The sequence below is a fragment of the Hyalella azteca genome, unplaced genomic scaffold (genome assembly GCF_000764305.2).
Source record: "Hyalella azteca isolate HAZT.00-mixed unplaced genomic scaffold, Hazt_2.0.2 contig16906, whole genome shotgun sequence".
Taxonomy (NCBI): Eukaryota; Metazoa; Arthropoda; class Malacostraca; order Amphipoda; family Hyalellidae; genus Hyalella; species Hyalella azteca.
This window is the reverse complement of record NW_025946712.1, coordinates 81,570-104,928: the sequence shown is the minus strand read 5'-3', so window position 1 is coordinate 104,928 and position 23,359 is coordinate 81,570. Positions and strand designations below refer to the sequence as shown.

General features: G+C 37.9%; 2 protein-coding genes across 7 annotated transcripts; one reads left to right on the top strand and one right to left on the bottom strand.

Moving 5' to 3' along the window:
• Nucleotides 1-1,940: 1,940 nt before the first annotated feature.
• On the bottom strand, nt 1,941-9,235 carry LOC108682500 (UDP-glycosyltransferase UGT5). Of its 6 annotated transcripts, XM_018171672.2 has the most exons (9): nt 9,140-9,235; nt 8,348-8,435; nt 7,488-7,668; nt 6,510-6,764; nt 5,166-5,396; nt 4,687-4,851; nt 3,946-4,162; nt 3,364-3,583; nt 1,941-2,571 (listed from the first exon to the last, which is right to left on the bottom strand). In XM_018171672.2, exons 3-9 carry the CDS (start codon nt 7,665-7,667, stop codon nt 2,286-2,288), a joined length of 1,554 nt encoding a protein of 517 aa, XP_018027161.1. In that variant the 5' UTR covers nt 7,668; nt 8,348-8,435; nt 9,140-9,235; the 3' UTR covers nt 1,941-2,285. The 6 variants fall into 6 exon arrangements, with proteins under 6 accessions (XP_018027161.1, XP_018027159.1, XP_018027157.1 ...); XM_018171670.2 differs by lacking the exon at nt 8,348-8,435 and having other exon boundaries at nt 9,140-9,203; XM_018171668.2 differs by lacking the exon at nt 9,140-9,235 and having other exon boundaries at nt 8,191-8,557.
• A 2,110-nt stretch (nt 9,236-11,345) lies between these two features.
• LOC108682499 (UDP-glycosyltransferase UGT5) lies at nt 11,346-19,427 on the top strand. Its single transcript, XM_018171667.1, has 8 exons — nt 11,346-11,402; nt 12,151-12,331; nt 14,607-14,867; nt 15,553-15,780; nt 16,426-16,590; nt 17,045-17,261; nt 17,535-17,754; nt 18,998-19,427. The coding sequence occupies exons 2-8, from the start codon at nt 12,152-12,154 to the stop codon at nt 19,278-19,280; spliced, it is 1,554 nt and encodes a 517-aa protein (XP_018027156.1). The 5' UTR covers nt 11,346-11,402; nt 12,151; the 3' UTR covers nt 19,281-19,427.
• Nucleotides 19,428-23,359: the final 3,932 nt, after the last annotated feature.

Below are 23,359 nucleotides of genomic sequence, written 5' to 3'. Positions count from 1 at the left end.
AAATCCACTTTATATTCATCGGAAATTCTTCTGAGACCACCTGAGCTTCTTCATCAGCTCCAATTGAAAAACACAATCAGATACCTCTTGAATGAAGATTAGTTGAAATTATTCGGCGTGTCTCTGCTTTTAAATTTTTGGTTAACTGGTTTAAGTAAAATACTGATACAAATAGGATGAATACTCGCACCAACAGAATTTAATTACGAAGTTCTCTTCAATGATGTCTGAAAATGAAGGGATCCATTGAACTGTTTTATTGAAATTTTTGTGTCCGGCGTCAATCAGGCGTCTCATTCTATTAATTATAATGATATTCTATAAATAAATCATCTGTAATCGAGACGTAATTTTCACTAGACCTGGAAGAGATTGATGGAAAAGTACTAAACCTGTGTCATCATGAACAGCACCATGTGACACATCACGCGATCAAGACCACAGTAGTGGGCGGAAGTCGTGATTCTATAAAAAGGCTGTGAACCTTACTAAGGCCCCCAGTAACTGACAAGTACGCCGCCATGTAGTTCGCGTTAAAGCTTCTCCGACCTAACTGTCGTCGTCTTAGCCTATACCCGTAGAGTATCTCGCATGTAAAACCATCCCATATTAAGATAAGTTCTATAGAAAGAAGTATCTTACTTATCCCTCACGTACTTACTCAACGAATCCCTGTCCTGATGTAGAAATGTGTAATCAGCCAGGTGGCGCTTAGAATAGCCGCCTAACATTTGGGTTTTCATAAATTATTATTAAATTTACGTTAAAATGAGGGTTTTGGCTTACTTTATCTATTAGAAAATCCAAAATTAGTAATGAATCAATGGCAGTCTCTATAAAAAATATGTAAACATCTATGATCGAATACAGATGTGGTGAAACCAAGGTACGAGTATGGTACATAACACATACCGAATCCTCAGAAGGTCTAGGACTCTAGGTCGTTTGATGCACGAAAGGTTTGAATCGTCCCGAGTGTGTCTGGCAAAGTTTTGATCACATGACAGTTCTGTCTTCTGACGGAACCATTTGCGACTCCATTCCGACCAGAATTTTATCAGAACCTTGCAGCTCTCTTCTCGACAGGTCAAATTTTTGCTAATCGATGAGTTGCATGAAAAAATCAGGGGGAAAATTTCCTATCTGATGAGCAAAAATCTTAGTGTGTGCACGCGTACTAGTATAATTTTTTCAATATCTAAGATCTAATTTGTCTCAATACTCTATTGCTGTAAGAACATGAACTGATGTTCGAACAAATGTTATGAAATTATTTAAAAATAAAATGCCTGGAACATCCACTGCTTTCACTCAGCGAAAAGAAGTAATTAATTTTACAGACAATTTAAAAAAAATCTCTGCGGTGAACCAGCGAGCTGACGACTGAAAAATATTCTATAATTTATTTCATTTCCACTAACCATAACAAGAATTCAATTAATCAAGAGAGCGCTTCCTGTTATAGCTCACAATATTTTCTTCAACACGAGTCCAGGTAACGCCGCGGCAGTTTGAAAGCCCACAGCGTAGGGAGTAGTCAATAGAATAGAATAGAAGTGTCGGCGTTGAAGACATAGGCCCATGGCCTGTTGCCGATTCTTGAACTTTTCGTGACTTGATTCACAAGGGATCCGGCCTTTGGAACCCGATCTTTCCATAACTGACGATTGATTGAGATAGCTGCTGGACTTATTGCCTGGTCCGTAATTTGCTAGGCATTTTAAGACTGAACATATGCTCCTGTTTATGAACCGAGCATCCAAATTATTTTTTTATCCAATTATTTCCAAATTGAATAAAAAATAATTATTATTATCTAAATGATTTTTTATCCAGTTATTATCCAATCAATTATTCGAACATCCAATTATTTTATTTTGTTTGTCTCTCTTTTCGAACAAGAATAAAAATTATTTAACAAGGATATTAATTCAAAGACATTCACTTCTCATTTTTCTTCTTGGAATGCACCGGTTAGCCTTTTTCTCTGAAGCAAAATTGAAATCCTAATAATAGCACGATAGTAAAAAGGAAGGAGGCGACATGCAATTAAGAGAAGAAGAAATGCACATGAGAAGATTTCGATTTCTAAACAAAACATCAGCTGAGATACGATTGCGAGGCCGATCAAAAATTCAATGGATACTGCTGAAATGTAATAAATAATAAAAGTACTGCTGATATATAAGGGAATTTCTACTCTTCTTCTTAATTATGAAGCACTTGACGTGCACTTGAAAATGCAATGATACAAGCTCAGAATGAACATATTAACCTTTCAAGCCTCAGTCCCTCTTCCCCTTCATCCTCTTGGCCTTGCTACGACTACCTCCACAGAAGAATGCCAATAACTTGCTTATAATTAAATAGACGAGATAAAGAGCGACATGCAAGAGAAGCAGGAGGTCGAGATGAAGCAATTGCACCCAGGTGAGGTCACGCTCAGGGGAGCGCAGGTGCACCGCCCCCTGGTGGCGGATGACGTACTCTGTCCAGTACACGGCCGTCTCCACGGCGCTCAGCGGACGGTCCTTCATCGCTGCTGAAATTTTCTCAGCCTTCTCCCGGTACCTGAATCGAAATGAATGAATGATGGTTCCTGTATGAACAGCTTTATTGGCATCATCTAGTGTCATTAATAATAACTTTTATATCCAAAATAGTACACGGCCGTCTCCACGGCGCTCAGCGGACGGTCCTTCATCGCCGCTGAAATTTTCTCAGCCTTCTCCCGATACCTGAATCGAAATGAATGAATGATGGTTTATTTATTAAAAGCTTTATAAGCATCCTCTAAAGTTATTAATAGTAACTTTCATCTCTAAAATTGTTCGCCGTCTTATTTCTGTACTTGAAAAATTACCATCGTTAAGAAAAGAATTATAATAGCGGTAACATCGAGTATTCGGGCAAGTAATGGAAAAATCGCTATAAAATCACATTAGTTCTCATAGGGTTCTCTTCGTGGCATGGAGCGGCTTTAAGGAATTATGTGTGCAAAAAGTGTTCTATAACCAGAATAATATTATAAAAATAATAATAATAAATAATAATAGTGGTTTCAGCGTTTAGTAGGCCGTAGGCCTGTCGCCGATTCTTAACATCGCAGAACATTCACAGCATTTTGCGGTCTCAAACTCGCTACTCACTGCTACAATTCTGCTGTGCTTAACCGCCCGGCCTCCTTGCTGATTCTGACCAGAAACTGGCGCACAGAGCTGGGATCGAACCCCGCCTCTCTGCTCCAATCTTGGTACTCTGAACTGTAACCACTAGGCCACCCTGCCCTGTCAAAGACGCAAGTGAAACTGTATCAACCAGAAACGTGATAAGATGACTATTGTTACTACTTTTTTCGTTTACTTTGGGTTCTCTATGAGCTCCGTGATGGAATCCATCAGTCGCTGCTCGTTCAAGTCAGCCCAGGCAAGTGATCGAGCCACCCCTGCGTGCTCCAAAGCCAGGGCGTTCTTAGGCTGGTCACCAAAAATCGGTAGACCAAGAATCGGCGTACCAAAGTACAGGGATTCCTGAGACCCCAGCCAGCCGCAGTGTGATATGAAAACCTTCACATTAGGATGCGCTGAGGGGAAAAATGTTAGGGGCTACAATGCATGTTGGTGCAATTTTCAATTAAATTCGTAACAGAGCCTGATAATGTCTTGATCTCAAAAACTAATACACATACATAGACGATCATTTATTGGGGGTCTTTTGGTGTTTGGCATTTTGGTCACCTCCCCTTTTTGGCAATGGGTCTTTTTGGTGTTTCTGAACTTCAAAGCATCAAGCAATGTTTCAGTAAACTCACTGCTAACTTGCAAGAAACTTTTCCCACTTTGCATACATACATTTTACTTGAATGTTATTTTCAAAACCTCAAAGTTTAAATATTCCATCATCATTTTGCGAACTGTTAATGCAAATTTATTCTCTTATTTCTACCCAGTACGTCCTGTTGAGGCATCCAACTTTGAACGAAAAGATTTTTGGCCTTTTTGGGTGGTTTTTCCTCGAACTTCCAGAGGACTTTGTAGGGGAGCTTGGCGAAGGCGCTGAAGAAGATGTCTTTGTACTCCTGGGGCATGGCGCTGCTGCGCGCAATAGAGCCCAGACTCATGTACACCACCGGCGTCGTGCCAGACAAGAAGTCCGATAGGTCCTGAGAATAAAATAAGTATAATGTTCGTAATATTAGATTATTTCTTATAGAGGAAAGGTTATCAGTAGTGTTAGAATTTGAACTTATGATCCAGGTTGATATCATCGGTTAACGTCGCTACTTGGTGTAATTGACAATATTAATACATGACTTATTTAATTATTTTTTGTCGCTTGTGGAGCTTTAGAGAGAAATGCTTTGACGTTGTGCCCGTGTTAATGATAATCGTAAATTGGGCTTTAAAATATTAAACATTTCGATGAAATTGTTAAGTAAGTTCACGAAGTTTGATAAAACCTCCCCGTGGCTTGCCATACGTGTAGCTTATCGGATAAAACATACATTGAACAGCCAATACTTTTGGCGAACTATCCACTCACGCTCAAATGTTCAAGGAATACAGATCGAGTAACAAATAGTAACTTTCATCTATCTGACTGTTGTTTCGAATTTCTTTCAAATCGGAAAAAGTACCACTGTACCAGTAACTTTAATAACTTTAATGCATGTATCGAAATTTTCACCTTAGGGAGCGCTGCAGGAGGACCTATGTGTAGGCCACCAACTTCGACCTGGTTGGGCAGAAGAGGCAGAGGCTGGCCGACGCTGAAGTGAGAGTTGATGAGCGTCAGGCTTTGGTTGCGTTTCAGATCATCAAGACGTGGCAAATCAGGGAATTGCTTCGAAATCTGAAAGATCACACCTTCAAAATTATTGGAAAATTGATAATTGGAAAATCATAATATATCAAACAGTTTTATTCTCACGACAAGGGCAATGAATTCTGACTATTGATTACGCTAATTAAATCCAAATTGAACATGTTACGTTGGAAATATTTTGTAAAATTAACTTGTTTTAGTTTTATTATTTTGCTCGCATGTATTAGAAAATAAATAGGACGTTGTTAGACATTAGAAAGTTAATAATTATAAGCCACTTGTCTGAAGGAAGTTCTTCACATCGATGTTTTAGAAACTACCTATTGAACGTCAACTCTAACCTCAGCTTGAACAGGCGTAACGATTGCACGCTCCCAATGAAATGGCAAGATAACGCTCATGATCAGATTTTTCCACCGATCCAGCAGGGAAAATGGATGTTGGTAGTTTTCTAGCATGTTGGAGACGTAGGCTGGGTTCAGAAAGTTTCCCATCGACGCGCTAAATGATGGGTGCAGTTCACCAGGGTTGATCGTCATGAAAGTGTGGTTGTGGGTGAACGGATACATCACCTGCACAACTCGTAGAAGTAAGTCGATAAATTGAAATTTAATTAACACTATTCATACACTTTGATTTCATGTAAAATTAGACCCCATTAGGGTCTAGTGTTTACTGTTTTATTGCATATTCTAAAAATAAATTACTTTGCTTGTGGTTCCGCGTGCAACAGCAGAAGTTTTCCTTAGACAGGCTTTATACAGAAATATTTTCACTCTTTTTTTAATTTACTTAGTTTTCAAGAAAATATACAACCGAGTTCATTCTAAATGTGAATTATGAGTGAGTTATTCCAAATAAGTTGTCATCTAAATAGAATTCACGTAATATTGTAGCAATTGTAGCACAGGAAATTGTTGCTTCAATTGCCTGTGTATATAGAAAATTATGTTCAAATGAGTCACCGAATGAATGAATTTACTTAGTGAATAGAAGTAGTTTACCTAGTGATTCGGTCAAATTGATTCTCCATACCTGAAAAGGTTCAAAATCCAATAAATTACGATGAAGAAGAATTGCTTAAGAAGTTCCAACAATTTTTGGTGTCTTTTATGTTAAGGTTTGTGTCGATAATTTCTCAATTATTGTATCCATGTATTTTAAGCATGCGTAATGCGTATTGCAGATTTACACCCCAGAATTTATTTGGTAATTATTTTTCAGGAATATAACTTGAACGCATAACATTTGGGGGTGGGAACTACTAACAGTAATTGATTGTATGCAGATAATTTTGTTTAATTTATAGTCAACTGATTAACGCAAGACCTCAAACATGATCTGTTAAAAATCAATTTATTATGTTGAACTACAGCAACTGAAATTCCTACATTTTGATCTCGTTGGTAAAAATGCACTTTTAATAAGAAAAAAACATCATTAAATTAATTAATACGATAAATGGAGGTATCAAGCCTATAATTACAACGAATTATAATGCTATAACAAATTATAATGCTGTCTCTAGAATAGAATAGAAGTGTCGGCGTTGAAGACATAGGCCATCTCTAAATCGAACATTTCCCGCTCAAGTAAGATAAAATTACAGTAATTAAGTCTGTGAACTGGAAGTAAGTGTAAATTCGCTTATAATTGGAAGGAATCAATCATTGTTTCATACGAACCTCATTGAATAATGCATCAATCACAATGAGATCAAATTCTCTCCTCTTCTCGTAGAGGTCTGCCACCTCGGCGACTTTATAGATCTCTTGAGCCACTTTTGGGATCAACTCGGTGAATGTTTTGAACATTTTCTCGGGTGAACCCAAAATTTCGAAGGCATTAACCTTGTCGGTGTCAACGTGCTTGGATGGATTCTCAATGTATCGAATATTCGGATTATTGTCCGGCGCAGGTTGGTTACTCAGCATCGTTATCTGAACAAGAGTAAGATGATAATTGAAAGGAACTTTCGTTTTTACTTCACTCGTAATCGCGGTATTTAAACAGGGCTAAAAATCGAAATCGATGAAACATTTGAAAGGAACTTTCGTGTTTACTTCACTCGGAAGTGATATATCAAACCAGGGCTAAAAATCTAAATCGATGGAACATGAAGTGTCATTACTAGTATCTTGAATATTCAATTGTATTATTTAATTAATAGTTGAAGGTAATTTGATGTACAAAACGTTCCGAGTCAGTTGCATGAAATATGATGGCAAATGCAAGAATTTGAAATACAGAAATGGACACTGCCTCCTTGCGCATATTATGATCATTCTATTAATAGATTATCAGAATTTCATCTAATGTCCGCAAAACTCTGACTGGTTTCATCAATTTGACTTCTGAACTCGTGCGACTTGTTTGAACAATTCGACTTATAAACTCGTATGACTTCTTTGACCAGCTCAAATTACGAATTCGTGTGACTCGTTTGAATTTTGGCTGATTACGTTATGATTCAATAAAAACTCAGACAGAACTTTCAATAACGTAAAAGCCCAGCAAGGAGCCATTCAGAGTGTTTAATACAAATAGCAAACAAATTTTGTATATTTTCCCGCTACCGGGCTTCGAAGTCTGCCGAATGTACATAAAGTTTTAAACATAAACACGACCATAATTTATACAGGTTATAAATTAATACAATTCACCTTATGGCCGCGCTGCGTGAGGGCCTTGGCAAGGGGCATGAAGACGTTGCGGTGGCTCTTGGAGGACACGGGCAGCAGCATAAGGATGTTGTAGGAGCGCTCAGGCGGTGGCAGCGCCGCGCCAACTGCCTGTAGCGCGCCTGCCAGCACTACGAGCACCAGCACTCGGAGGCCAGCCATCCTGTGGGTGGCAAACGTGTTATTAGTAAACACGATGTAGCCCGAGGAATGTCAATTATAGGGTGGCACTTATTCAAAGTCGAAATTCTTAATATAAAACCAAGAATTTCAGACTTGTGATCGCACAATCGACACCGACTCTGTAATCGTTTTTATTTGCACTTTAGATGCATTAATATCAGCAAGCATTATAAAATCAAGAGACGCTTCTGACCTCAGATATATAATGAATATTTTAGGATATATGTTCTTCAGGAAATTTAATAATGCCTACAAAGTGTGAGCGCAGAGGTAAATAAAAAATTAACCAATAGCTAAAGCAAATTATTGCGCTGTAAATTATATATTGTCAGAGTTGAGAGAAGGATCTGAAAGTATTCTAGTCAAAACTTCTTTAGTTAATCTTCATATAAGCAAGCAAGATGAAATATTCTATATTAGTGAATAACCAGCGCCTGCCAGTCACATCTATTGAATAAAATATGCTCAATCCCAACGAATCGTCCGAACTCATCACACTCACTCCGCCGGCAGCGTTCAAGTTCAAGGTCAAACGTGTTGATGTCTCTAAAATTGATTCAAGAAATTGACTAAGAACATATAAAACATGAGATAAATACTGGGCATTATTCACCTTTCATGAAAACAAAAAAGTAACTACGACTATGAAAGCTTCGTACTCGAATTTGCAAGAGCAGGTGCGGCGTAGAGCACCGGTTCTAACGCAGTCTGCGCTGCAACTGCCCCTTTCGTGTTTCGTGCAGAGTGCTGTGTCGGTAACAGGTGAATATTAACAAAGTAAATTGAAAACCATCAATTTACGAATCTGCATCTAACGTAGTAGGAACACAAGGGCTATACGTGACCAGTACAACACCTTTCCTTTTATCTGTGAACAAAAAGCGTTGTTATAAATCGTCGTTGCTTGGTTCAACAAGTCCTAATTTTAAGTGGGAACCAAACAATTCTTCTACCCTAGTACGACTGTTCGCCCCCATCAACGCTCGCAAAGCATGACAATCTAATCCTGCACAGGCCTGGCAGAATTTTTCAGCTATATAGCGCATGTTTTTTTTTCTCCCTCATCTCTCGTACGTGAAGCAGTCTTCACTCAGTTACTTGCAAGGCTCTCGAAAATGCTAATGAATTATTTCTCAATAAAATAATCTCATCCTGCTTGCTAGAATCTAAGAGTTTATTGCAATATTTTATTGAGACACTTTAGAGAACAATTGAAGAATAGGAACCTAAGTAAAAAAATAGAGCATTAACATAATTTCAATTCATATTCAACATTACACTTGACTTAGTTTGATGTACAGAAGACCTTTCGATAAAAATAATGAAAGTCTACCTCTTGAGAACGTTGATGTTATTTACAAATCTCCCGTAAAAATTAGCAATAGCGAGACAATAGTACGTACACTCAATCAGCCTACTCAGGATACTAGTCCACTCACTACTGCACTGACCTTGAGTCAACGGAGCCCTGCTAGGTGCAGGCTTTTCTAGTTCACATGAAGCTCTCTTGAGGAAGCCGCTGATATCGCAAGACTGTGGCCGACCAAGCCGGCCGGTGTGTTGTCTACATCTGCGGCCATAGCGAGATAAGGAGACAGCAGAACGACTGAGCCTTATAGTTAAACTCTTCAAATGTTTTATGAGAAGTTAGTTATTTCCAAGATGGTGGAATGCATCCAAGATGGATTTTCTGCAACCAAGACGGCTGCAGAAAAAGAATGGAATTTCAAAGTGATTCCAATTTTAGTTTCTAAATAATTTCCATAGGTTATTTTCTACTTAATCAGTGAGAAACAGAACACATTGAAGCTAACATTGATGCATCATGTAACAGTGATGGGGCATTCATTGGTCATCACACACTCTCGATCTTCACGAGTTTAATTATATTTCGATGAATATGTGCTATGATATTATTTAAGTCGTTATGTTTGCGAAGCACGCCTTTATATTGATACTTACTTATTTTTAAGATTTAATCATCCAGTCTCGAGAAAATTTTCAATGAGAAGAGCCAATGACCTCAATTTAATTTCGCTCCACAAAAGATAAATAAATGTCGGGCAAAAATTGTCTGAAGAGAGCTAGCAACGAAATTTATATTGTTCCTTAATTCTAATAATGCGCGCTAATTAAAGTTATTTGGAAATAGTGTACCAACAAGAAGATGAGAGTACCGATTGTTAAGGTTGACGTTGATTAAGGCTCTTATCTTACTTCTTTATATATGTATAAACTGTAGCACGATAAGCTGTAAAATAATTAAAAAGGTGCACTACTGGGAAAATCTTCAATGAAATATGATCAAGGAACTTGGTGCGATGGATTCCATCGCATTTTAGATACACGCCTCCTATTGTACCTATATGCTTACAAGCATATATGTACATATACATATATATATAGGTACATATAAAATAATCCGCATGGACACACGGAATCGAAAGTTTAAGGTGCGGAACTTAAGATCACTTGTATAATAAAATATGCCTTCAAAAATAACTTTTTAAATACCACACTTATAAAGAGGCCGGATTCTCCGATGTTACACATGTACAATGAATTTCTCATTTTATTTTTAAACATAAAAAATCATATTTTTTCTAAATTATTTTGAATATTTAAATTTTTTTACTTTTTTATTTTTTCATTTTGTGGATTGATTCATGTATTGTCTCCGACTTTACGCAAGTGTGCAAAATTTCAGATCGATCGGAGAGGTAGAAATGTGTTAAATAACGATTCTAAGATTTGTAGCAGACGGTCAAACAAACAAGAAGTGAAGTTAAAGAAAAAAAAATATACGTTTAAAAATTACTTTTTTAAGTCAACACTTCTAAAAAATCCAGTTTCTCCAATGTAAAACATGTACAACGAATTTCTAATTTTAATTTCGAATATTAAAAAAATTAATTTTTATATTATTTTAATACATAAAATAAATTAAATTTTCAAAATTATTTATTGTGTCAATTGATTAATTATAATTGATTATCCCAATTTCAGATAGATTGGAATGCTAGAAGTGTGTTAAATATCGATTATAAGATTTGTAGCAGACAAAATTATTTAAAAATTTTTCTTAATATTGAAAAAAATTTAATTTTTAAAATTGATTATTCTGTCAATTGATTCACGCATTGTCTCCGACTTTAAGCTAGCGTGCGAACTTTCAGATCGATTGGAGAGGTAGAAATGTGTTAAATATCGATTATGAGATTTGTAGCAGACAGACAGACAGACAAACAAACAAGAAGTGAAGTCAAAGAGAAGTGTAAAAATTTTGCAAAAAGTTTTTTTTTCTAATTAAAAAATCGCGAATTAAGACGAAATTGTGAAGTAAACACAACATTGACCCAAAAATAAGAAATGCAAACATCACGTACCAATTTTTTCGTTTAATTTTAATCTCAGACTCTGAATTGGCATATCTTCTGCTTCAGACTTTTCTAGCTCAATCGGCGTCTCTGGCCTGAATTTCAATGCTCTGACACACATTGAACTTGGCATATACAACAAAAACACAGTACGCAATATTCACATGTACACAATTATCAATGAAATGCTAATCTAAATCTCGCATTATCTAATAGACTTCGTACGTAGTCGCGCGATGCGCCTACGTATATAGAACGAGTCGCAGGTTGTTAGCCGGCAAGCGCCTCTATCAGAGTTGGTCTGACCAGCGTGTTGGGTGGTTCTCATCTGGTGAAGGTACAGCTCTTCTTAATTGCTTTGTTACATTTCATAATATGTACTTTTTAATATATTTGTGAACACTGATTTTAGTAACATATTAGTTAAATGCGGTTTGGAAAAAATAAAGTATTTGATATTCTCGCTAATTAATTATTTAAGCCTAACGGGTTTTCAGACACAATTATTGGTTATTTCTTTCGAATTATCTCGCACAATTACCATGTCAAGATGGGCAACGTTAATCATAAGAGGCTTATCAGTCGCCGATAAATACTACTGCGTTTGAGTGTGAAGATAAAATTTATAAATTTTGTTCCGGATACGCTGCAGAAAGTAATATTTCCCTCTTGATATGCTGGCAATTTTTCTGAAGGGTTTTTAGTAAGTAGTCTTATAAAATTATGTTGCAGTTTAATTGTAGAAATTATTAAAAAGTTTCAATGTAGGAGAACCTGAAAGCGCTTAAATGCCGTGAAAGTAACTTTTCAAACGAAACTATTATTCATTTTGCGAAGAATTATAACAGCTCATTGTTGTAATGGGATAATTATCTGGGTCATTTCAGAAGGTCTCTCTGAATATAGATCTCTGCGTTCTAAATTTTGGCCTTAAGTTTGCTAGCCGTTCAACAGAAATAGTCAAAATCTCTTTGAGGAATTGAAATGTGCTTTGCATGAAAGTCTATGATGAAGCAAGCATATAATATCACTGAACTGCTTATGGCCAAATCACGTCCACTAAATGACACGTTTGCCACCCACAGAATGGTTGGCCTCCGAGTGCTGGTGCTCGTAGTGCTGGCAGGCGCGCTACAGGCAGTTGGCGCGGCGCTGCCACCGCCTGAGCGCTCCTACAACATCCTTATGCTGCTGCCCGTGTCCTCCAAGAGCCACCGCAACGTCTTCATGCCCCTTGCCAAGGCCCTCACGCAGCGCGGTCATAAGGTGAATTCAATGAATTTTTATATGTAAATGATGGTTGCGTGCATGTTTAAAACATCTTGTAAATTTGACTGTTTCTCTTACGCACGGCTGCTGGAAACTATTTAACATTTCTGTGTTTTATGCATCGAGCACTCAGGATGGTCCCTGCAGAGCTTTTACGATATCGACAGCTCTATCAGATTTTTTATTGAATCAAGACGAAATCCGCCGAAGTTCAAATTGTTCGGACCTGTATCACGTGTTCATAAGTAGGGAGAAGTGGGGCCATCAATTACTTTATATATAAATAAATATTGTAGAACAGGTTAGGGTAGCAACGGCACACAAGTTTCGGTATTGATTCACGTGGCAGAGAGGCGTGTTGCTCTGTCATGCACCTCTTTAATGGGCAAAAGTTTTTTTAAGTTAAGCCAATTACATATTTTTTCTATGTTTATTAAATGCAAAAAATTGCATATATAGCGAATTGGAGCTTTGCTGTGCAATTACATAGTGCGCTCAAAATAAATTTTTTAAGACAAGTAGCAACCTTAATACAAGGTGAATCGATCGTTTTCACTCGAAGTGGAAGAGTCGACAATAAGAATACACTGTTGAATGTTCAGTAATGAACTGCCTTGTTAAAAATTAAAATACAACCAATCGCATATAAGATTACTTTAAAGAATAACAATAAAATACTTTGGTAAACTTAAAAAAGTTTACAATCGTTTTCGAGCTTTCGCGACAGCTCGCGAGTTTAGATCTTGGATGAGACTTCATCATCCATTGTGCAGAAACCTCATGAAGTTGTAACTTATAAGTGAATTGGACAAATGTCTATGATATCAATTAAGTTCAGAACGGGGCACTCATGCAACGACCTGTTGCATCCCTTTTCGGGAAACACATGTCAGGCGGAACGATTAGGCGCAACCTGATGAATAATATATTTACGAGTATGTTTACCTGAGAACACTTATTCCTTGACTAAGTACGCGAGGGATAAGTAAGACAAGATCTGTCACCGAACGTATTCTGATACGGGTTGGATAAACATAAGAGAACAGTACAGTCGGTACTAAGACGTCGAATGTTAGATCGGTGTAACTCTAACGAATGTCACATGGCGTCGTGCTATTTGCTACTGGGGGACCTTACTAAGGTTCCCAGCCCTTTAATAGACTTATGACTTTTGCTCACTACTGTGTTCTTGATCGCGTGATCTGTCACGTAATGTTGTCCATGCTGACTCAGGTCTAGTACTTTTCCATCAATCTATATCTCTTAGAATATAATTATAATGAATAGAATGAGATGCCTGATTGACACCGAACTCTCAGGAAAAAGTGCTACCTTTCCTAGAGTATAATTCTAACCTCATATGATAAATGATGCACCTCTTGGAACTTAATGGGATTCAGAGCACCCTCAGGAGGGGTGAATATTCAATTGTTAAGCAGTAAATAACACATTGCAGTGATAAATGGCAGTCGTTGGATGTTTCAGTATTCGGAACATCCTTCTCTAGGCCGGACTGCCCGTTACAAATAAATGACGTTGAAAACTAATAAAAACTGCAGTTCAGAGAAAAATATTATCAAAAGATATTACATTAGGTTTTCGAGAGACGAAAGATTTTTCAGCTAAAAGATCTTTCAACTGGACCAAAATGTAATTCAATTAACAAGCGGATTATAAAGGGTTCAGTATAACCGACGACTATGACCTATCACCCTCCCTTACCTATATAGTGATCACTACCAGAATAGGCAATAATAACAACGAATATGCTCCCCAAAATACATGTTACAGAATATTCTTTCACCAGAAGAAGTAAGGATATACTCCGATACGCAGCCTAGAGAACAAGGACGCAGTCGCGAGAAGCCCTGTAGCATGATTCAGTCAAAGATGATTTAGCTGCCTAAGCCCAAGCCAGGAAAATATGAAGAAGAAATAGACCGCTTGCCGCCAAACCTTTGCTGAAAGAGGAAGCAGTGGGACATTTTATTTATATTATTTCTAGTCAATGAATATTTGTAATAATTTCTTTTGTACTTAGCATTGTAACGAAGTATGAAAAGTTAGTTGTATGTGGTCATATATTGTCATATATATAGTGAAAAATATCTATAAATAGTAACGATTCCACCAGAAATGTTCAAATATAGAGATAGACAGTTTTCATGTACACTTGAATAATGACTGTAATTGCAATTATCGCTTTTTAAACATGTTTTCATTATTTTTAATGATTGGAGATCATGACTCATACAATCATAAATTCTTTCAGGTAACAATGCTGAGCAACAGTCCTCTCTCTGAAGCTGAAGAAATTCCTGGATTGACTCATTATGAAAATCCACTTGTTCATTTTAAAATAGACACCATTAACACATTTGATATGATGGACGACCATGAAAAAATGTTCAAGATGTTCAACGAGCGTTTACCTCTTATGGCGAGAGACATCTACGACGTTCCTATCGTCAAAAATTTGTATAACAGAAGAAAGGAATTTGATGTGATTCTTCTTGATTCTATCTTCAACGAGGTGAGGCGAAATAATGGGAGTGAGTAATTTAGATTCGGAAAATTTGTGTGCTCAGAAAAGTATACACTGTTATAACTTTTAAGGTAACTTTTAAACTAATTACTCATGATATTTTTGAGCTCAGTGAAGAATTGTGGATTATAATTCCGCGCTTGAACTACAAATTTTCAATTTGCAGTGATTTAATATGCAACATTTTTTGTACCGGCATTAATTGACACACATGTAAAATTCTCTTTTTTGATTTTATATTGTGACATCGCAGATACCATATATTCCCGGTTATTGCTTTAGAATAGATGCTAAACAGGGACTATTATCATTTTATTGTGTAATGCTCTTAATATTGACCAATATGCAAATGGCATGAACGTTACACAAAAGATATTTGTCAGCATAGCTCAAAATATAGGCACTGCTGCAAAATTCAACGGGTAATCTCGCAAATTCTCTTATTGCGAAAATCTCGAATTGTTTTAGTTATACGCCATACAAAGTTTTTTACTCCTCCTAACAATGAAGTTCAAATTTTTTTATGGGTATAGTTGATTGAATTTGGTAACAAACCTGAAAATAAATGCCAAACAATTTCATACATGTCCAGAACTTTAGGTGATATGAACAATGAAATAGTGATTTCTTGCAAAATATTTTACATTTTATACCATATGTTTTGCGCATGCAGGTGATGTACCCATTCACGTTCAACCACACGTTCATCGCCGTCAGTACTGGAGGGTTAGATCCTACGATGAGTTCAATCATGGGCAACACGCTCAACCCTGCATACGTACCGAATTTCTTGGAAGTACCGAAGCCTTTATCTACTCTGGGCCGCTGGAAGAACTTGGCGCTCAGTATCTTTTTCCCCATTTCTTGGGAATATTCCGTTCAGGCTCCCATTCAAGACGAGGTATTGAACTCCCAACAGGGCCTATACTTTCAAAAAAAGTTAAGAGATCGTAAGTACATCAGCCAATCATTGACGGCCTTTCAAGCAAAATCCACCAATCATAGACAAGAAAATAGAGCGTAAGTACTTACGTTCACTTCGCGAGTTTTGAAAGTATGGCCCAGGTCTGCTGAATGTTAGAAGGGTTGATATAAACTTTCCCCAATGACCGGGTGTGGCTTTTGAAGAAAATTTGGTGTTTGTGAAGATATGTTTTAAAAGAAGATATGTGATGAATTTACTTAGTATTTTCTTTAATTCTAAATTCTTAGTGAACTTGACATATAATCAGATTGATATAAGTACTTTTAATCAGTCATTCTGCATCAAGTTGGTCTGTTTGCAACTTTAAAAAAGTAATATGTGAAATAAATAATGTACCATTTCCTTCATATTTTATCTTTCTCTCATCCGAATACTTGTGTTGCATTTGAGATGCTTTTTTGAACGTTTAACCTTCTTGAACCTAGTTTACTCGAGAGATAAAAACTCATATTTCTTTATAGTTTAGTCTACCAATGGGGCACTTACGTATCATTTAAGGTTTTCAGAAGTAGTCTACTGAAGAGCCCAATAGGACCTTAATCCTGGATTTGGATTTTTCAGATTACAAAACGTTTTCCCGACTTGCCCTCGTTCAGAGAAATGGCCCGCAATGTAAGTCTTACTTTGATGAACTCCCACTTCAGCACCAGTCTGGTAGTTCCTCTACTACCAAACCAGGTTGAAGTTGGCGGCCTGCACATTGAACCAACTAAACGATTGCCAAAGGTACAGAACTTATTCATATAGTCGAAAGTGTTGGCTATATATAATATACTCTATATTTTAGAAACATGTATAATTATAAGAATCCCATGAATTTATATCGACTTTGAAGTTATTTCAGCTATTCATCAAACTCGAAAAAGAAATCCCAAAGAATCGTCAATTGAAAATCGTTCTAACGAATCGTTTGCTGAATTTCAAGTAATATAATTATAATTGTAACTCATAGAATTTTATTACCTCATATTTCTAATACCGGCTTCATGTATAATCGTTCAATTTGTATCACATGCATTTAAATAGAGGATGAATGTTGTACGATGTATCGAATGCGGTTATTTTTCAATTGATCCCCGAGACTCACAATCGAAAAAAATTAAAATCGTTGTCCTATAGTTGTATCAAACAAACTAATGGTTTCATACTGCTAAGATATTTAATTTATTATACTTTCCAGGACCTATCGGACTTCTTGTCTGGCACTACGCCGGTGGTGTACATGAGTCTGGGTTCCGTAGCGCGCAGCAGCGCCATGCCCCAGGAGTACAAAGACATCTTCTTCAGCGCCTTCGCCAAGCTCCCCTACAAAGTCCTCTGGAAGTTCGAAGAAGAGCCTCAGCAAAAATTGAAAAATGTATTCGTACAAAAGTGGATGCCTCAACAGGATATATTGGGTAAGTGCCTTTAACAGCGTTCGAGGTGGATGTGGTCACCAGGATTATTCGTATTGCGAGGTAGTTGCACATCGGAAAAAAGACTCATGGCACGAAATTTTGAGTGGGTAATACCTCGACGGCAGTCATGAGACGGCAGTCATATCCTAGAGAGGATAGGTTAATGAAAATATAATTTACCATTAAAAACATAGACTCTCGCAGATGCCAATTTTTTAACGAACTGCTAATGTTTAAAAAGGGAATACTGGATTGATGCAATAATTTCCTCAGCTCACCCGAACGTTAAAGTTTTCATCTCGCACTGTGGGCTGCTGGGATCTCTGGAAGCACTGCATTTAGGCACACCGATTTTGGGCTTGCCCGTGTTCGCCGATCAGCCCAAAAATGCTAAATTGCACGAGGTTATGGGAATTGGACGAAAGATATCTTGGCCAGACCTCACCGAGCAGCTGCTTATCGACACCATAGAGGAGCTCATCACAAATCCCATGTAAGTGCGACTGAAAAAATATAACGCAGTACTCACTGCAGTGAGTGACAGAGAGCGCATTTTCTCGTCGACGAAAACGTGAAGTCACGGAAGGACGGACAGACGGACGGACAGACGGACATGGCGAGCACAATAGTGCATTTTTTCCATAAATGAGAAAATGCGCTAAAAGTAGTTAAGGTTTTAATGTTATGCCAAGATCCGATGACTTTTTTAGGTTTTCGTTGAGTCCAATGACGAATGATTATAAACGCTAAAATTTACATTGCATAAAAATCAATGTATTCAAGCAATTGAATACTTTCACATGATAACATATAAATTAATTTTTACGTCATATTTTAGTGGCTTCTGCCGTAGCCGTGTAAGACGCTGTTGGTGTTGTTAGACGAATTCGGGAATCCGCTGCCTTCCTTAGACATGTGCTACCTTCATGCGGTTATTGCCACGAAGTTTTCCCATGCCATAAATTTAACACATAGACAGTAGATAAATGGGTAGCCAGTAGAAAATTTTGTAACAAACAGCATGAAAATGTTCAGAGCTTTTTTGAGCCGAAATACGGAGTTCGCTGCCATTTGTTGAAAACAAGACGTTGAGAGCGTTGTGCTTATAAAAAAAATAGAAGAGAATCATATGCATGTTAGTCTCAACACTAAACGTGAACCGCTGCCTCATACATGTAGGATGTGCCGCTACATAAGAAGGAAAGTATCCATCGAAAGACTGCCCTTTAATTATCGTGGATGCCACATTTACAATCAATCGTTCAATAAGGGAAGGTGCGCGGGGCTGCATGGACCAGTTTCCAGTGCTAATATAAGAAGAAATAAAAGAAGTTGCGCGAAATTAACCTGAATATTTTTCAGGCTTGAAATAAAATCTTCTGCTACATGAACCAAAATATGTGAAAGAGGAATTTGGGATAACGAAATTTCAACATCTTTTTCCAGCATGATATTCGCTAGTTCCAATGCAGCTGGTTTCATGAATAAAATTTTCACCAGCTCATGAGGGAATGAAGTGGAATAAATGCTAAGTAGCCACTTCATCAAACCTGTCAAATGAATTCAGCGAGCGTGTGAATTTTTTTTGCATCTTCATGTAGCTGAAGCCTGAAAGAAATGTTGAGTTGACTCGAGTTACTGGCTACAGCTGCTTAAGGTATCAGGGTTGAGAGGTGGTAGTAAGAGAAAAGAAGAAGCGAAATAAAATTTTTCATAGATAAAAATTTATACTTCAGGTACCAGGAAAACATAAAATCAATTTCAGCGGCGATGAAGGACCGTCCGATGAGCGCCGTGGAGACGGCCGTGTACTGGACAGAGTACGTCATCCGCCACCAGGGGGCGGTGCACCTGCGCTCCCCTGAGCGTGACCTCACCTGGGTGCAATTGCTTCATCTCGACCTCCTGCTTCTCTTGCATGTCGCTCTTCTTCTTATCTATGTAGCCATCTGGAAATTTGTGTCGTTTTGCTTTGGCAGAAAAGATCGTGGAAATAAATCGAAACGCAAAAATGAATAGAGCTAAAATTGGGCTCTTTGGAGCGATTGCTTAATCATTTTATCTGATGTGGCGAAGAAAAATATTTCAAAGGCACTAATTGCACACGGGCATTATTTACGACTTATCCTTAATATTAGAAGGTGAAATAAACGTTAACGTGATTTTGTCGCGATTTTTATTCGGCACCTTCCTCGAGACAGGGAAAATTTTGCAGCGGAATTTGAACAGAGAACGAATTCCATAAAAGTCTTAAGTTATCCACGATAAATTTGAAAAACGTTCTCGCATTCTGGCAACGTTTTTGTGATCATGTAACTTACTGCAAAGATTCTCAGCTCGATCTCTTACTTGTAATTCTAATATAAATTGGTTAATATTTTTGCTTGTTATCATCTAGATAAGCGAAATTGAGTGCAAAAACAAACTGTTTTTGTATGCTGTTAAGCATTTTAACTATCTATCCTAGCAGAGTTGACTCATGAGGCGTAACATTGAGTGTCTGTAACTCGCGTGAGAGCTACCGAACATGTAAAGTGTAGAGTGTAGAGTGTAGACAGTAATTAAAAATGCGAAATTCAGCCTATAGAAATATCTCGGTTGACAATTTTGCGCGTATGCGATCCAGCTAAGCCCTTTTTGCTTGACCTTAGACATTCATTATTATCAATTATTCTGCTCGTGTCGGTATAACTATATATATACATTTTACTGTAGAATTTCTTCATTATTACATTTCTAAAATCTGAAGGAAAAGAAAAATCTAAATAATTTAATTCTGTATAAGCCTCGATCCGTGCTCACAAATCGAACTCTCTTGGTCATGTATTTATTCTTGGGTTTTAAATATTTCTTTTTCAAGAATTCGTAGTCTCGTACTTCTATGCAACTCCTCCACTCTTTCAGTTCACGAAGCCGCAAAAACTCAGCCTTGCCTCGTCTCGCCGTCCTTCATCACAAATCTCCGAAACCAACAGTTTCAGGCTGCCACCAACAAGCAGGCGGTTATACCCGAGGAAGTTTCTGGGTGAAAAATGTCATCTGGCGATCACAAAACCTGCTATAGGGGATAACATGCTGTTGGGTTAGGGTTAAATTTATGGTTTCTGAATGTGGCAGTTTTCGTCAGGAAGCTGTCGATTTGATATTGGCTGGGTTATTGCAAACCCTGTATGTAGTGTATGACTAACCTAGCACGCTTCAGCATGGCTTGCAACGTTGGCTAATCTAGGCCACTAAGCATGTTGTACCCTCTGAAGGTCTATTGAAAGCGGTAAAAGACATACCGCAGTGCTCTACGCTGTTTTTTCAAAGGTTAGGTTGTCTCCACCCTTCAGGATGATGATCACCTGCTGGGCGAAGATCGCCTGCTGGGCGAAGATCCCCTGCTGGGTGAAAATCCCCTGCTAGGTGAAGATTCACCCCGCAACTGGCGTAGTATCGGCTCAATCGGCTGTGATGGGCGAGCGCTGTGAAGTGAGTTTGCCGTGCTGGAGATGTTGGAGACTGGCTCTCCACTTCATTGAGACCCAGACTTCATTAGCGTTACTTCGAGATACTTTCCAAGAGTCTCGCAGGTACACATACATGCTGCTGAGTCGTAATGCGATAAGTTTTGTCAACTGTGAAGAATTTGAGAGCGTTGGAAGATATTTTTTAACTATTTCTAGACTGCAAGGATGTTTACGTCAGCTTGCAGGAGATATCAAATGTCAGGGGGCTTTTACGGTCTTGTGGCTTCTGGTGTTATCAGCCGGGACCCGGGCAAATCTTGCTTGTGAGTGATAGACTCAAAATGGAGTTCCAATTTAACGTCAAAAAGGCGGACATTAAGTCCTCATAGTATTCATTCTCGAGAGCCTTCAATACTTCGTTCACTACGCCAAGCAACTGTTTATCGTGAGAGAGCCTATCCGCAAGTCAAGTTATTTTGTATAAAGAAGTTTGTGCTCTTTTCAGCTTACCATAATCTCACTGACGAGTATATGTTCTAAGAGCTTACTACGTGGTGCCTAGACGTGGTTCTCGTAGGCCGTCTTCCAATGATCCCGTAAACTGGTAAACTACGTTGTCGTCAACCCATTCTCTCAAGAGGGATCGAAACTGCGTAATAACTCTTTTACACCACTACCACCGTGCAGATGCAACCGTTCATTATTCTGTCAGCACTCGAACCGGTCGATTGTCGAAAATTTCCTTAGAGCAACTTAGAATATAATAGAATAGAAGTGTCGACATTGAAGAAATAAGCCCACGGCCTATTCCAGCTATATTCTTTACATTTCAACAAATAATAAATTTCTGCCAATCCGCTGAAGAATCATCACTGTACAAGATAGGCCTTCGAACAGACATGACTGCAGAAGCTCTCAGGCCCAGCGATCATCCTTGCGGTTGTCCTGCGGCTTTAAGTCCACCCAGCGTCAGCGTGGATACCCGGAGAAGAAGAAGAAGAACAGATATGAGAGCATTTTTTCTTCGATCGGAAAACACTTAGCACTAACTCGCGTGCTGCACAAAGGCTGTTGAGTTGTTTCACTTCCCAGATGCGCGGCCGGTTGAAGTGGCCCATGGTGTTTCTGCAGGCAACTGCGTTCGTCGACTAAACATCTATCTACGTAATCTACCTCCTACCTTGTGACTAGGCTATTGTGTTAACTGTGTTTTGTCTTTCATGGCGTAGAGTTAACTTGCAAAAACTTTTATAAATTTCCAATAACTTGGAATATAACTAGGAATATATACCAGGCAGTTAGCAACTTAGCACGAGTAGCTACCTAGTACCTAATAACGAGTATGGAGTACGAGTACCTAGGCTACCTATATAACTTCACTATAAGTGAAGACTAAGTGATATAGGCTAGGCCCTATAATAAAGTAGCTATCATTGCTACCATTACCACCTAGGCTACCAGCAGTCCAGCAAAGAATAATTTCGGGCACGGCTTCACAAGTGTTTGTGTATAGGCTAGTACCTATACGGTACCTACTACCTACAAGTTATCATAGTACCTAGGCTACAAGTGTGAAGTGTCAATGAAATATGAGAAAACAAAAATTGAACTGCAACTTGCTTACTTGCTCTGTTGTGTCTTGATCTATTGTTTGCTCATAAAATATGATTTTTATTGTGTTAGCCTAGGTAGCTACAGCAATATTTTACATGAAACTGTCAAACTGATGAAAGGCACAAGGCAATGTCACTGCCACTCTGCCAGAGAAAAGAGAATTCAACGTGCCACGGTGCCATGCCTTTTTCACAAACGCAAACTAGCTTTAACTAGGTAGGCTACAAAGATTTTGTTTTATTATTTGTGCTCACAATCTAATAATGTCATACTTGACATGAAAGTGAAAAACTCCTCTTTGTCTTTGAACTGAACTGGCATTTAATCCATTATATATTTTTTTATATATAATGGATCCTAATTTTTATCATCTGCACATATGTCATATAGGATATGATACCTATATACATATAGTCATATACCTATAGGCTATGTAGACTAATAATGTAGTAGTACTATTTTTCATATCTGAATTGTTCTTAACTTGAAAATTTATCAAAACATGAAGTTTGCTGCACTGTCTGCACTGACAAATGACAATGTTTTCTAATTTCATTAATAATATATTACATAATATAGTATTTAATAGGTATTGATGTTATCATGCATGGTGGCAGGGAATTATTGTGAGTACTTATGCGTTTGCAAGAGCATCGACCGGTCCGGCTCAGCGGGGGGGGGGGGTAGGAAGGGAATAACGAAAGTCTTCAACTGTCAAATTTGACACATTTTTCGATGATCTCACCACGTGGCATGCATTGTCTCTCTTTGGATCTCAATATTTTCCCACTATATGGCCAAGACCTAGTGTTTTTGCAGTATTTCGACACGCAAATGTATGACGTCACCATTTCAACCATCAATGAACGCATGGAACTAAAACAAAGCTTAATATAAAGGAAAAGCTGGAGAGGTGACGGAATTACCTACGATGTCGGAATATACTGCGTTTACCCTAGTGATGTTACTAAGAATTAAGAAATCATACAATTAATATCTACTACTATTAGCAGTCTAGCATTGCCAAGTATG

Excerpts from the sequence above, each read along its gene's own strand:
- LOC108682499 (XM_018171667.1), top strand. The coding sequence starts at position 12,152 with ATGGTTGGCCTCCGAGTGCTGGTGCTCGTAGTGCTGGCAGGCGCGCTA. Across the intron at positions 14,868-15,552 it reads TTGATTCTATCTTCAACGAG|GTGATGTACCCATTCACGTT; the intron begins GTGAGGCGAAAT and ends TTGCGCATGCAG. Across the intron at positions 17,262-17,534 it reads GCCTCAACAGGATATATTGG|CTCACCCGAACGTTAAAGTT; the intron begins GTAAGTGCCTTT and ends TAATTTCCTCAG.
- LOC108682500 (XM_018171672.2), bottom strand. The coding sequence starts at position 7,667 with ATGGCTGGCCTCCGAGTGCTGGTGCTCGTAGTGCTGGCAGGCGCGCTA. Across the intron at positions 6,765-7,487 it reads TCACGCAGCGCGGCCATAAG|ATAACGATGCTGAGTAACCA; the intron begins GTGAATTGTATT and ends ACTCTTGTTCAG. Across the intron at positions 5,397-6,509 it reads TTGATGCATTATTCAATGAG|GTGATGTATCCGTTCACCCA; the intron begins GTTCGTATGAAA and ends CGAGTTGTGCAG.